Here is a 15,077-nt window from a genome sequence, read left to right on the forward strand (position 1 = left end):
TGTGTAGTTTTCATTTCATCAATAAAAGATAAAAAAATCTAATATTATTTAATATATGAAGTATATGAAAATATATTATAAAGTTCAAGCAGTATGATAAGAAAACTCTGTTCCCAAGAAAAGAGAAGGAGGTAATCTAAAGGACTTTTATGTTATTTTTGCACACTTTCTCATTCATTTCTTAAAAGGCAAAAGAAGCTAAACGACTGAAAGAATTCTTAGAAGATTATGATGATGATAGAGATGATCCCAAATATTACAGGTAAAGAAGCCTTGCTTTATGAACTCATGCTTTCAGCTCTTTCTTCGCTGTATTTCCCCTTATCTACCAGAGAGTGCAAATTCACTCAGTGGAGTAAGAGAGAAAGAAATCTTCACCTTCCATCTTATAATCACCCCCATAATTGCTGTGTTGTTTTCAGGGTGGGAGGGAGATGAGAGAAGAGTTGTTGGAAAAGGATCAATAATTCTGTGCATCTTTTTGGGGGGAAAGTCCACAATAGTATAACAAATTAATTTTTCTTCGTATGTTTTAAAGAGGTCCAGTTTTTAGAGCAAGTTTTAACTAATCTTTATAATGGTGATCTAGAAATTTTTCTCTTCAAGGGTTTTCAATTGTTACATAGCAATCTGAATACCTTCCACCCCCAGCCCCCTCCCTCACCCAACTGATATATTATTGTGAAGTGAGAATTAAAGCCTATCTTCTCTCTTTTCTTCGTTCCTGTGTGGCATTTCCTTCTAGCTCTTATGGCACTATGGTAAAATTGTTTGTTTTATTCTCCCTCCACTCCATACTGTAATTTCCCTGAGGATATGGACAGTATTTTGATTTTTTTAATCTCTGATGTGCTTGACATGATCCAGGCATGTAGTTAAGGCATTTAATATATAATTAAATTTGATACACTGTAGCCAAAGTAATTAAAACATTGGAATTAGCAACTTAAATTGGAAGAATGCCAAGAATTTGACTTTGTAGGAAATTTTAAAAATCAATAAAATTATTGATTCATAAAATAGCTGTACATAATTTCAACATTCTGAGATATAATAAACTACTAGATGGAACCTCTGCTTTCTGTTGATTCTGTACAACTTCTTTCTCGGATTTTTTTCCACAAGGGGAAGAATTGATTTAAATTTAAAATACAGAACTATTCTTAGTGGTATTACTACTCTTTTTATTAATTTTCCACAACTTTGGCATCCGAGGAAACACAAATTATGTGTTGAGATTTCTCTGTGGAATAGGCACAAAATGAGAGCTCCACCCCCCCCCCCAAAAGCTACTTTTCTACTTGTTTTAGACACTTATTTAGAATGACTTAAGAATGAGGCATGGTGATAAATGACAAGACAATGCTTACTAGACATTAACATGTAGAGAGCACGCTGTCTTGGGTGTTGCACAGATAACAAGATTAAGACAGTCTTCAGTCTCTTAGCATGCAGCTTTTAGTATTGAAAGAAAGGGCTTTTGGAGACATGTAATAATGATGATGCTCTGACTGTTAAATAAGGCCTGTTATGATTTACTTTTGCAGAGGAAGTGCTCTTCAGAAGAGGTTGCGTGATAGAGAAAAGGAAATGGAAGCAGATGAACGGGATAGGAAAAGAGAGAAGGAAGAGCTAGAGGAGATCAGGCAGCGCCTTCTGGCAGAAGGGCACCCGGATCCAGATGCAGAACTCCAGAGGGTGAGATATTCCAACATCCTGAACAACATTCTTTTAAGATTATCCTGTCATCTTAAGCCAGCTGTGGTAGAATTTAGTTTATAAGGGAAATGCACTTTATGCTCCATGCATCTTGCAAGTTTTTTTGAGAATATTAGGACTTTGTTACACAAATCATGAGTATTAGTTGATTTACAACTTTAATTATTTTAAACATCTTCCAGGTGTCTTATTCCTTTGTTTTTGTGAAATATTAAGTTAAATGAATGTCTTTTTTTTTTGCTGAGGAAGATTTGCCCTGAGCTAACATGTGTCACCAGTCTTCCTCTATTTTGTGTGTGGGCCACTGCCACGTGGCCACTGACGAGTAGTGTAGGTCTGCACCTGGGAAGTGAACCTGGGCCACTGAAGCAGAGTGCACTGAACTTAACCACTAGGCCACTGGGGCTGGCCCTAAATGAATGTCTTTTAATGAAACTTTGCTAGAAACCTGTCATACTCTGACACTTAATAACTTTTGTGGTTAGAGTTCCTTCTCTCACTGCCACCCTAAATATTTTGTTTCCAAAATAAATTAAAGCTGTTTTCATGAACAGCTTGTCATTTAAAATAGGAAAAGACTGTGTCATAGCACATGGCATACTCCATTCTTCCTTTTAAAAATAGTGTCATTTTAGGAAAATTTTTAGTTCTTAATATATCGTAAATCTAATAATTTATAAACGTCAACTTTTTAAACTCTCTTATATGCTGTTTAATCGAAACCATGTCTCCTTACATGTCCCTTTTATTTTTCAAAATGAAATAGTGGGATTTTTTTTTCTCTTGATAAAGGTGGGTATTTACATGAGTAAATAGAAAGTTCAGGCAACATAGAACACAATAATGAAGAAATTAAAAACCATCTGATTTCTTATCAGCCAGTTATAATCATTAATAAATGTGTGGCTATTTTTTTAATGTCATCACACAGGTATACATATACCCCCCTTGAACAGAAGTTTTATAAATGGAATTACAATTTACATGCTGTTACTCATGTGCTTTTAAACCGAGTATAGTCTTCCACCCAGAATTTTACTAGTTTATGGCCCTCACATCTTTTTTCATACCTTCACCATTGTGGCAAATTGTCAGTCTTTTAAATCCTTACCATTGTACCATATAGGTTGGGGATATTTTTGTTTTTTAATTCTCTGACCAGCAGTGGGTTTGAATGTCTTATGGATTGTTTAATGGTCATTGTACTTCCTTTGAATTGATAATTAGAAAGTGTTATGTCATGCATAGATCTTGAGTTTTTATGTAGTTCAGGAGACATATTTCTGTTTTTGTTTCATGCTCGGAAAAATTATTGATCTATTCTTCGAAGTTTTTATAATGCTCTTGTGATGATTATTTTATTTTTTCATTTTCTGTCATGATTTCAGGAGGAGTATTCATTTTAGTATAGGCCTTTGGCTCCAGAATTTCCCCTTTCCGCTCGCCCGTTTCTTCCTTTCCCTAATGAATACGAAAGTGACTTCCACCCTCAGCCATTAACCTAGGAAGAAGAAATGATGTATGAACAAGCTGAGGATTTGCGTTGACTCTTAATATATTGTCTGTACTGTTCTAAAATAAAGCTTCTGGTGCTAAATTTTTTAATAAAAATATAAAAACATGCTTTTTCAATTTGAATTAACTATTATGTATTTATCTTTGTTATCACTTATAGAGTTTATACAAGCCACTAAAGAATGGTAGTATATGTAAAATATTAAAACATTTTGCAGAGTACCTAATATACTCTACAGATTTACTTAGCTGTCTGATTATAGAAGCAGGCAGTGTTTTGTTACTGTTTTTTTTTTTAAAGATTGGCACCTGAGCTAACATCTCTTGCCAGTCTTCTGTTTTTTCTTCTTCTTCTCCCCAAAGCCCCCCAGTGCATATATATTCTACTTGTAAGTCCTTCTGGTTGTGCTCTGTGGGACACCAGCTCAGGATGGCCTGATGAGTGGTGCTAGGTCTGTGCCCAGGAGCCGAACCGGTGAAACCCTGGGCTGCTGAAGCAGAGCACGCTAACTTAACCACTCAGCCACAGGGCTGGCCCCAGTGTTTTGTTATTCTTAATGAAAAAGAAAAATAGAGATTTTATGAAAGATAAAGTAAAACATAAAGCTGGGTGAGTTGAGTATGGTTTTGATCTGTTTGAGTTAATGAGATCATCTTTTGGTTTTTAGATGGAACAAGAGGCTGAGAGGCGCAGACAACCACAAATAAAGCAAGAACCAGAATCAGAGGAAGAGGAAGAAGAAAAGCAAGAAAAGGAAGAAAAACGAGAGGAACCCATGGAAGAGGAGGAAGAGCCAGAGCAAAAGCCCTGCCTCAAACCAACTCTGAGGCCCATCAGTTCTGCCCCATCTGTTTCCTCTGCCAGTGGCAATGCAACCCCCAACACTCCTGGGGATGAGTCTCCCTGTGGTATTATTATTCCTCATGAAAATTCACCAGATCAACAACAACCTGAAGAGCATAGGCCAAAAATAGGACTAAGTCTTAAACTGGGTATGTTAGCATTTCCTTCCGTCCTTTTTACCTTTATTCCCAACCCGTTGCAAATACTTAAATTTTGCCTTAAGGAAAAGATAAATATGTGCTCCTTGGTAGGTAGATAGAAAAATATTTAAAAATGCTTTCTAGCTCACGATTGTTTTGATAGTTCTACTAGTGCTCCTATATTTGCAGCTTCCTCGAGTTCTGAGAAGAAGTGAAAAGTTAAGTTTTCTAGCACTTGTGAGTAGTGAGTTATTTTTTTACAGTTGGGATCTTTGTCTGAGATTTCTGGAAGTATATTTTGCACTGCTTTTGAGGGATGGAGGGTTGCAAAATGTAACATTTGAAAATTAAGTTATCATGCTAATACAGCGTTTTTACTATAGGTGCTTCCAATAGTCCTGGTCAACCTAATTCTGTGAAGAGAAAGAAGCTCCCTGTAGATAGTGTCTTTAACAAATTTGAGGATGAAGACAGTGATGACGTACCCCGAAAAAGGAAACTGGTTCCCCTGGATTATGGTGAAGATGATAAAAATGCTCCCAAAGGCACTGTAAACACTGAAGAAAAGCGCAAACACATTAAGAGTCTCATCGAGAAAATCCCTACAGCCAAACCTGAGCTCTTTGCCTATCCTCTGGATTGGTCTATTGTGGATTCTGTGAGTAGCAAATTGTATTTCATCATTTTATTGGAAGTTGTTTTGAATATAGCATACAAAACTCAGTTGACTCTGTTAATGACAAGTAGGGATGATAATGTGGCTTCAATCTTGCATGGCCAAGGAATTTAGTAGATTATTGGGGGAATTCTTGGTGGTACTCAAAATCTTCATAAGTTAAAAGCAAATGATTGTATCTTCATACGTATCTGTCTTAGTTTAACTTGTGAATGATCATACTACATTTTAGTCTTGAGAAAAATCACGAGGTTATAGACTTTTTACTAAATGTAGTAAAAGGCTCTTTAATTTAGTAATCATGCTTTATTTTGCAGATATTGATGGAGCGACGAATTAGACCATGGATTAATAAGAAAATCATAGAATACATAGGTGAAGAAGAAGCTACATTAGTTGATTTTGTTTGTTCTAAGGTTAGTCTTTTACTCCCTCCACCTCCAACATTGGTTTTATACTTTAAATTATTAGACATTTTCCAAAATTAAAAATCTTTCACAGTCAAGTCCATAATAGTTTAGTTTCTTTCTTTTTTTTTTGAAGATTGGCACCTGAGCTAACAACTAGTGCCAATCTTTCTTTTTTTTTGCTTTTTCTCCCCAAATCCCCCCAGTACATAGTTGTGTATTCTAGTTGTAGGGCCTTCCCATTGCAGCATGTGGGACGTCGCCTCAACGTGGCCTGATGAGCCGCGCCATGTCTGTGTCCAGGAACCTAACAGGCGAAACCCTGGGCCACCGAAGTGGAGCATGGGAACTTAACCACTCGGCCAAGGGGCCAGATAGTTTAGTTTCAAGTAACAAATTCATGGCTACTTGAGTACCCCTCCTCTCTTTTTCAAACCCCCGTGCCACAATGCTTTCATTTCAGGGCGTCATGGAAAACAGAATTGCTGGCTCCTGCCAAATTTTGCCTTCTCCCTGCCCCTGAGAATGCCTTGCTACCCTCTTCTTGTCTTAATGGTTAGAATACTGCTGAAGGACAGTTAAGGAAGCTTTGTGGAGACAGCCAAAGCTTGTCTCATTGATTCTTTTGTCAGTCATGCATCCTTTAGAAGAGGAGCAAAATGGTTCCCTTCGTAGCATAATAATAGTCAGTGTTTGTTGATTAACTGCTGGAATTTGTTCTTGGCGGTTACTGTGTTAAGCGTTTTATAGGACTTTATCTTCTTTAAACCTCCAACAACCTTAGGAAGTGTGAGGTAACTAATATTGTCCCCATCTTATCATGAGGAAATTGAGGCTTAGGGAGAGATTTTGTCTTGACCATGGTTACATAATGAGTAGCAGAGCCAAGCCAGTAAAACTCATGCTCTTAACCATCAACGGATACCACATCCTTCCATTGACTCCTGAAAGAAGTCTTATCTTTAATGAGACAGTTTGTATAGTGGAAGCACCATATTTCTGTAAAGGAATAACTAATTGCATTTTAAGGAAATGCCTTTTTTCTACCAGTACTACTCTTTTTAACGTTAGAAGTAGGAAATTTAGGTTGCCTTTCCACTTGTAATTATTGTAGCATTAAAAATTGTCAGTCAGTCTAGATTTGAATTGTAAGAGATGCTATAGTGATTAAGATCCCAAGTTATGGTGTCACACTTACATTGAAGAGAGTGAGATTCTGGGAATTAAGAAATTTAAAGAAAGGTTCTTCAGCCACAAGAAGTTCCCATACTAGTTTGAGGGTACCTTAAAATTTCCTGACTGTATTGCTAATTTTTTGTTTATTTTCAAAATGATAATTATTTTTTTCTTTCAGGTTATGGCTCATAGTTCACCTCAGAGCATTTTAGATGATGTTGCCATGGTAAGTTAGAAATTCATTCTATTATTATTTTAATATCTATGTGAACAAACTATCTTCTGATTTTGATGGTTTTTCTACCTCTCTTGGTTCCAGAATCTTTCTTTTTATAGGCTTGAATTAAAATTTGAATGTGCATTAAAAGAGGTTAAAAGCCCCCCCAGCAGGGTATCGTTAAACAACACTAAGAGTTTTCTTTTTCACCTGTCTCTCCCCCTCCCCTACCTTTGGTGCTTGTATGTATAAATATAAATCCTGGATCTATTCATATATTTAGAAGACATTGATTAAGTGCTTACTGGGTAGAGCAGTGTGCTATAAGCATAAAAAGCTGGAACATCTGCCCTTAAAGAACTAGTAGGGAGACAGGTGTACCAATATTGATACTGTAATATACTTGCTATAATGGGGATAAATAAAAAAGATAATGGGAGCAGAGGAGATAGAGCATCTGGTGGTGTGGAGGGCAGTTACGGAAAAGCATCACAGGAATTACCATCTAAACTGAGACTTGAAAATATATAACCGTTTGTCACTTGGACAGGTGTCTGTTGGGTTTGCAGTAGTTAAACATCAAATCCCCAGTTGCATTTAATTTGGATATTAGAGTCAAGTCACTGGTTCCATTTATCTAACATTGTGAGTTTGTGAGAAAAGGAAGGAGGAAGAGAATTGATGGTAAAAGTGAGTGTGATTGAATAGACTACGAACTCCAAGCTAGGAAGAGAAGGAAGTAATCAGAATAGAGCTGGTGATTTGAATGAATCAAGGACTCACGGTCCAGTGAAGTTGTGGGAGGTGTATCAGAATGAAACAACTGAAAAGAGGTTTTAGTCAGAGTAGAATGTTTAAGAATACAAGTGGTGGATCAGTCCGTATTATGGCAAGGTGCAAGATATGGCCAGGGGAAAGAGTTTCTGGGGTAGAGCTGATGTCATTGTTTAGAATAGCAACAAAATTTAAGCCCGGCTCATACACATAGAAATTGAAATTCCTGCGTGTTGAGACAGGGATTGGAGAGAAATAAGGAGACCAGGTGTCAGAGCACTCATTTAATGTGGGTGAAAGACTAGGTATTTGTTAAACAGATGCTACTGGAGTGAAAGGGCTGTGTAGTGAGGTCTCATGAGCCTCGATGGAGATGTTGTTTACAAGGATTTTAACAGTGCAGTTCCAGCAGCTTCCCCCCCCATGGAGACTAAGGCTGGGAAAGCGAGGAACTTCCTGAGAAGGCTTCAGGAGTGTCAGGGTCTTCAGGGGACATACCTAGTTTTCAGTTAAGGTAAAGATGTGGAAAGATTCATTAAAGAAGCCGAGGGTTCTTAGTATGAAGTGGAATAAGGGTCTAGTGAGCAGAGTGGGAAGGCAGCACTGGGAAGATGAGTCAGGAAGAGGAAACATTGAGCATGATATAAAACGACAGGTGATTGGGGGAACTTGGGTTTTGAGCTGCAGTCAAAGTTGTCAGGGAGGGACATGGGGGTGCTTAACCAAAAGAGCTCGACTGAGCTATTTCTTGTCCAGGCTCTAGACGATGTGCCAGCTAATTCATTTTCTGCTGCTCAGCCAGTCTGATGCAGCTATTGTGTAGAATTCCTGATAAATCATTTGTGAAAAGTTTGTTGACCCCATGGGGGCTGGCCCCGTGGCTGAGTGGTTAAGTTCTCGCGCTCCACTGCAGGCGGCCCAGTGTTTCGTTGGTTCGAATCCTGGGCGCGGACATGGCACTGTTCATCAAACCAGCTCTGAGGCAGTGTCCCACATGCCACAACTAGAAGGACCCACAACGAAGAATATACAACTATGTACTGGGGGGCTTTGGGGAGAAAAAGGAAAAAATAAAAAAAAATCTTGGGGAAAAAAAAAAGTTTGTTGACCCCCATAATGCTGAGCCTCAGATGAAAGGAGAAATGTAAATAGATCCCAGTCCTTGGGGTTAGAGTCTGAACTTCCTGACCTTCCAGCTTCTTTAAAAGGTTTTCCGTGGGGTAGAGAGAAGGTTTCATAGTTAAGCTGAGGTGGGGAAATTTTTTTTTTTGAGGAAGATTAGCCCTGAGCTAACGTCAGCTGCCAATCCTCCTCTTTTTGCTGAGGAAGACTGGCCCTGAGCTAACATCTGTGCCCATCTTCCTCTACTTTATGTGTGGGACACCTGCCACAGCACGGCTTGCCAAGCGGTGCATGGGTCCGCACCCGGGATCCGAACCAGCGAACCCCAGGCTGCCGAAGTGGAACGTGCACACTTAACCTCTGTGTCACCATGCCAGCCCAAGAAGTTTTTTAAAAAAATCATTATTCTACTTTTTGGCCTTGACAGAGTTGTAATCACTGTCAGTGAAGATGTCATTTGTCAGTGTTAATCCACTTTGATCTGTTGAAATATTTTGATATTTGGAGTATAATTAGTTAGACTCTTTACTGCTTAATCACTTATATTGTTTTTGATCATTTTCTGGCTCATTGTTGATCAGAGTGGGAGGAAACCAACTGAGCTAGTATTGTCACCCAGTTCTGATAAAAGCTCATGGACCCTCTAAATATTTCCTGAATAAATGAAATTGAAATTTTAGCTCAGGTAGTATTTTGCTCTTATTAAAAACCTGACTTTTTCTACTGTATCTTTCCTCATTTTACATGAATTGATGAACTTCGGTTGTGTTTTGTGCCTATATTAATATTATTTCCAATGAACAATTTCCACGTTAGTGTTGCAGCATAGTTCTTTTGAACTGCTCGTCAAGTCTGGCTCATAGAAGGCTGATTAAATTGTCGTCATTGAGAAATTTCTTAAAAAAATCAAAATTTCTGGCTTGTCAGGTTCTTACTGGTCAGTTAGGTACTAGGCATTCTTCAAAGCACTTTGTACATATGAACTCTTTTAATTCCCACAGTAGAACCAGTATGATGTGGCTACTATTTCCTCCCTTTTACAGATGAGAGAACTGAGGCTCCTTGTGGTTAAGTAACCCAACCAAGGACACTTAACTAGTAAGAGCTAGAAGATTCGAACCCAAATAGTCTGGTTTGAGATCTGGTTTGCTTAGCTTCTAACCTAAACTGCCTCTCCTGAGTCCTGGCAACATTAGGCCACAATTCCATCATAGCGTAGTACTCTGGAGCTCAGTGATAGCTGCGTCCTGTAGAAGGAAGCATGATAGTCCATTTTGCCTCATTGCAGCCCTGGTGTAGAGGGCCAAATGTGTGTGTGGGAGGAGGGTAGGAGTAGTGGTGAGGACGTGATACACCTAACTCATAAGTAGATAGGAAGATAGTTTGATTTATTCATTTGCCAAGGGGAAAAGACTATTTATTCAGTAGTCTTGTGTCCCTTGTGATGATGGTAGTGTTCACTTATTCTGTTTACTGTATCCCAGACACTGTAGTAAGTGCTTTGTATTTATTCTCATTTAATATTTCATTCAGTGTCACATAGATGGTAAGGACTCGATAAGTATTAAGATTGTAAAGTTGTTTCGGAGATTAATGAGATACTCTGTATATTATTATGTAATTGTACAACTAGTTCTGCTTAAATTACTATGTTCTTTATAATAAACATTTGCTTTCCTTAAGGAATAGTTTTTTAAGACATGTATAAATGTAGTATTTGTAAAGTTAAAAGTAAAAGTTAGAATAAATATTGGATCAGAAAAGTACTGTGATGTATTTAGTAAGCCATGGAATTTGGCTGAATGCTTTTTTTTTTAAAGGTAATTTACATTTACTATGCAATACGTTTCATAGACGGAAATACAGATTTCCTTCAAGTCATTTTATTGAAAGTAAATGCTTGTTGGTAGATAAAAGCCTTTTTTATACCAGTCAATATTGTTGGGAGATGCTGATGATAGCTTATCTTACATGTGTTACTGTTTTTTATGTTTTCTCTTTTTCTTTTCTAGGTACTTGATGAAGAAGCAGAAGTTTTTATAGTCAAAATGTGGAGATTATTGATATATGAAACAGAAGCCAAGAAAATTGGTCTTGTGAAGTAAAACTCTTTTTGCGTTTAGAGTTCCATTTGAGCTTTCTTCTTCTTTCCCATCCTTCAAAGGACTTTGAATTTTTCTTTGTCTTTGAAGACATTTGTGAGATCTGTAATTTTTTTTTTTAATGTAGAAAATGTGAATTTTTTTGTCCTCTAATTTGTTGATGCTCTGTGTACTCCCTTGGTTGTAAAGACATCTGAATCCTGCCTTGGTTCTGTTTATACTCACCAGGTACAAATTACTGGTATGTTTTATAAGCCGCAGCTACTGTACACAGCCTATCTGATATAATCTTGTTCTCCTGATTTGTTCCTTGTAAATATTAAAATGACTCCCCAATTCTTTTGCAGAATTGCACTTAATATTGAACTGTACTGTATAGGAACCAACATGAACGATTTTAATTGAAAGAATTCCAGTCACACCTATTACCCTTTCCCCCTCGATCAGAAATGGCAAGCCCTTGTGAAGGCATGGAATTTAAAATTAGAGTGCGAAAATTAGCAGACAGTCCATTCCTACTGTATCCCTGTGTGAATGTGTTTGTGTGAATGTATGTATAAAAGTCTTATTCTTTCCTAATTTGCTTTGGAGGGCTCTCCCTTAAACTTTTCCTAATTGGAGAATAGAGTTGTAAAGGAAGCATGGTATTGTACCAACCCAAATATCTGGGATAATTAGGTTATTAGTCTCTCAGAGCATGGTATTCTCTTGTGGCAGGCTACAGTCTGTTGAATGGAATGGGGTTTTCCTGTTGTCAGCCTCTCTTTTAAGGGAGTGTGAATCATAGTGTTGTGTCCTGTCCCCGTCCTGTTCCCCTCCCCTCCTTCCCCCCATCTCATTGGTCAGAAATGAGGCAGATTCTTAGATTCCGGAGAGCTTTATTGATGCATTTTTGCACTAATTGGTCCTTAGTTGAATTTTGATGTACGCCTTTGTTTAAAAAAAAAAAGCAACTTAATTCGAAAGGTGTAATTGAAAAAACCCTTTTTTAAAAAAAAAAAAGATAAAATTAGGCAGTTTTACAGACTAGGAAAGTTGGACAAAACAGAATTCAGCATGGTAATTTACAAAGTTTACATCTTATTTTTAAGGATAAAGTAATTCATTTAAGGCAGTTACCACTAGTTGTTTGTTTTGTAAAAGGTTTATATCTTGTGTGTGTATATGCACGCACACACCTTGTTTACCTCTGCTCATCATAGTTTAAAAATATACTGATGGTGTTCTTAGAGACATACATGGGGCTTGCTTTATTATAGATCAGAACTTCACCAAGGAGCAAAATTGCCTGAAAATGTAACACTTTTTAAACAGTTCTTAACATAAATTAGGTGCAGCTATTCCCATGTCTGAGTATTTATTTAAAAGAAAGATAAAGATGGGGGGGTGGTGTTAAAAATGCATAATTGAACTTGAGTTACTAGATTTTTTTTTACATCCTAAGAGGACATTTGAAAACACTGTTCTTACCATTGGACCATGACATGGTTCCATTATGTAAATATTTCAACTATTAAAAATGTATATATTTGATTTTGGGGACTCATTCTTTCAGAGTCTTGTTAAATAAATGGCATCACATGGTAATTGTTTGGTGCTCACTAGAAACTTATCTTGAAAATATCGGCTGAATTTTTGATGGACTTGATTTTTATGAGTATTAGTAATTGAAAGTCAGAGGCCATTTACCTTATTTTGGTTTAATCTGTACATCTATGGACAGTGCCCCCTTTTAGTGTTAGAACATTTTAAATTCTGGTTTCTCAAGGGAAAATTTCAGAAACATGCTCCTTGCCATTTACAAATTCATTTACTAGCCTTTTCTCAGATTCATGCCCAGCCTAACACTCTTTTGAAGCAGTTTATTACGCCTCACTAGCTTCTCTTATCATATTACTACTTCTAAGGCATCATATTAGGTTGTTTTATTTAGGCAGCATTAACATGAAAGTTTATTCAGGTAGATTTAATTTCTCTTGCTTTGGTCTCTTCTGTTCTTTCACCATATTTATCTTAAAGGACTCTTATCTGAAACCGTTGGGGCGCACATACCATACACTTCACAACACCTCCAGTGAGATTTGTGTCAGGACCTCAAATTCATACATTAACGTTTCTGTAGCAGAACAGGAATGAGAACAGTCACTGGGTTAAAGACTGCTACGTTAATAGGTTAATATCAATTCAAGTCAGATTTTGCCACCAAGCTTAACTTTAAGGTTTTTTGGAGTTTCTTGTTTTTCAGATTTGTCTATAAAGAATTGGACATGTATAAACTGGCATATTTTAGTGTCTGGGAGAATATACATAAGAAAATTTCTACTGAATTGCTTGAGCTTCCTGGGTTTACCATTTGCCATAGATTATTTTCTGTTTGGAAACCTTAGTTAATCCATGTTGCCCATTCAAGTAATTATAAAATTATAGGAAAGTCTTGAGAACCATTCTTGATCTAGTAGTTAGAAAACTAGTATGTTTTTTCCTCATTTGATCCTGCAAATAAAATAATTTAAAATATGTACATCTTTACAGAGGAAAGATAAATTATTTGAAGTAGTTTTTCTCAAACTTTAATGTATACCTGAATGACCTGGGGGATCTTGTTAATGTGCAAAGTGATTTAGTAGGGCTAGGGTAGGACCTGAGATTTTGCATTTCTGACTAGCTCCCAGATGATGCCAATGCTAACTGATCCAAGGACTATACTTTGATTAGCGGTTTGAGGTGTCTGCTCAGTACTAGTATTTTACCCTAACAAACTACATAAAAGTAGTGTAATTTTCTTTTGAAGTAGATTTTAAAGAGAAAAATATTTTGAGGCAAATAAACAGATATGTATTATGTATGTTCATGAACGTAATCTTCCAAAAATGACGCCTGAGAACAACTCTATGCCAGTCCCAGAACATTTTCTCCTTAGAGAGCTTTCTATTGTTATTTACTCTGAATCTTATCATAGTGCTTCCTGATAAACTTTCTGTATTAGGAGAGGCTAATGATTATTTTGTGGAGAGTCCCATTTCAGGTACTAACCACATCTAATGAATACTAGATATGGTGGACAAATTGAGAAAATAGTGAGCTTGAGAGTCAAATTGGACTAAACACTATCATTTTTTTCTCCTTTCATAATGAATAAAAAAATTTTTAATGCAAATAAATGCAAGCAGGGATGCAATGTGTATATGAGGCTTATTTACCCAGCTCTTTCTAGTAAGTTCTGTGTTTCCATTTTCTACCCAAAAACTGCTGAAAGGTTTTATGTCAAAATAGTTTCAGATTTTTCCAGATCGTGTTTCAGCCTTCTAACAATATGAAATCGAGAAATAGTTTTTCCCAGCAAAAGATGGTGAAATTGATTTGTGCATGCTACTGGGTATATAGGGTATGAGAAGGAATCCCAGTTAGGCCAAGAAACAGTCATTCCACATGTCAGGAAGAAAACTGGGAAATTCACATACAGATTTCCAACACAGGAACTATTACTATTACATTCATACTATACACCAAAGTGAGCTTATAAGTTTTGATAAACTGGTAGATTGTTTGAAATGTGATTATTATGTTATATTATTGAAATATTTGTTTGCATTTGAATGCTTACATTTTCATCTCTATTTGACAGATTATTTGCCTTTCATTTTATTAGTTGACTCATGAAGGCCAAATTAAGAATGGCAATCTGAAATGCCCAAGAAGAAAAGATAACTTCTATAAACAAAAATAAATAAAAATTCTTTTCAAGCCATGTTGTTTGAATTAAATGACACTCCGAGTCTGCCTGCTCAGCCACATCACGTTAGTTGGATCGATGACTTAGATTCTTGTGCACAGAGTAGTAGTTGAATTGTTAAGCAGGCAACCCTTCTGTTTTTTACATATAACTTAGATTTAGCCATTGAAGTACATTTAGTATGTGCCATTCATATTATAAGCTAGGTGGAGTCAGACATAAATAAGATGCTTCCCGTAGCTGACAGTCTAGTGGTGGAGAAGAAATAATATTGAGAGGAACATTAACAGACATATATACAAAGTTGTATACGAACTGTCCGACTGGATGAACTAACTTCAAGGTCAACAGGAAAGGGACAATAGGAAGATTCTCAGCAGAGGTGGTACTACGTAGAGGGGACCTTAGAGATCACATTGTCTACCCAGTGCAACACTGCCACAATGTTCTCAACAGAGGAGTATCTATAGGCCTGTATATGGGATTCTAATTCATGCTCTAGATCTGCACTATCAAAGTTTTAAATTCGTTGAAGTTAAAATTTAAAACTCAGTTCTTCAATCATGTTAGCCATATTTCAAGTGTTCCAATGTCACGTGTGACTAAATTAAAAAGAGGTTTTTAATTTTTTCGTCTTCTCCCCAAAGCCCCC

General features: G+C 36.9%; 1 protein-coding gene across 2 annotated transcripts in view; it reads left to right on the forward strand.

Moving 5' to 3' along the window:
* The window catches only part of RBM25 (RNA binding motif protein 25), a 59,921-nt gene extending 45,481 nt beyond the window's left edge, over positions 1-14,440 (forward strand). For both annotated transcript variants that reach the window (XM_046647240.1, XM_046647241.1), the window contains 7 exons: positions 189-262; positions 1,548-1,698; positions 3,903-4,227; positions 4,602-4,876; positions 5,212-5,310; positions 6,656-6,703; positions 10,603-14,440. In XM_046647240.1, coding sequence (XP_046503196.1) covers positions 189-262; positions 1,548-1,698; positions 3,903-4,227; positions 4,602-4,876; positions 5,212-5,310; positions 6,656-6,703; positions 10,603-10,695 — 1,065 coding nt within the window. In that variant the 3' untranslated portion in view covers positions 10,696-14,440. The remainder of the gene's footprint in view (positions 1-188; positions 263-1,547; positions 1,699-3,902; positions 4,228-4,601; positions 4,877-5,211; positions 5,311-6,655; positions 6,704-10,602) is intronic.
* The last annotated feature ends 637 nt before the right edge of the window (positions 14,441-15,077 follow it).

This window comes from Equus quagga, chromosome 20 (genome assembly GCF_021613505.1).
Source record: "Equus quagga isolate Etosha38 chromosome 20, UCLA_HA_Equagga_1.0, whole genome shotgun sequence".
Taxonomy (NCBI): domain Eukaryota; kingdom Metazoa; phylum Chordata; class Mammalia; order Perissodactyla; family Equidae; genus Equus; species Equus quagga.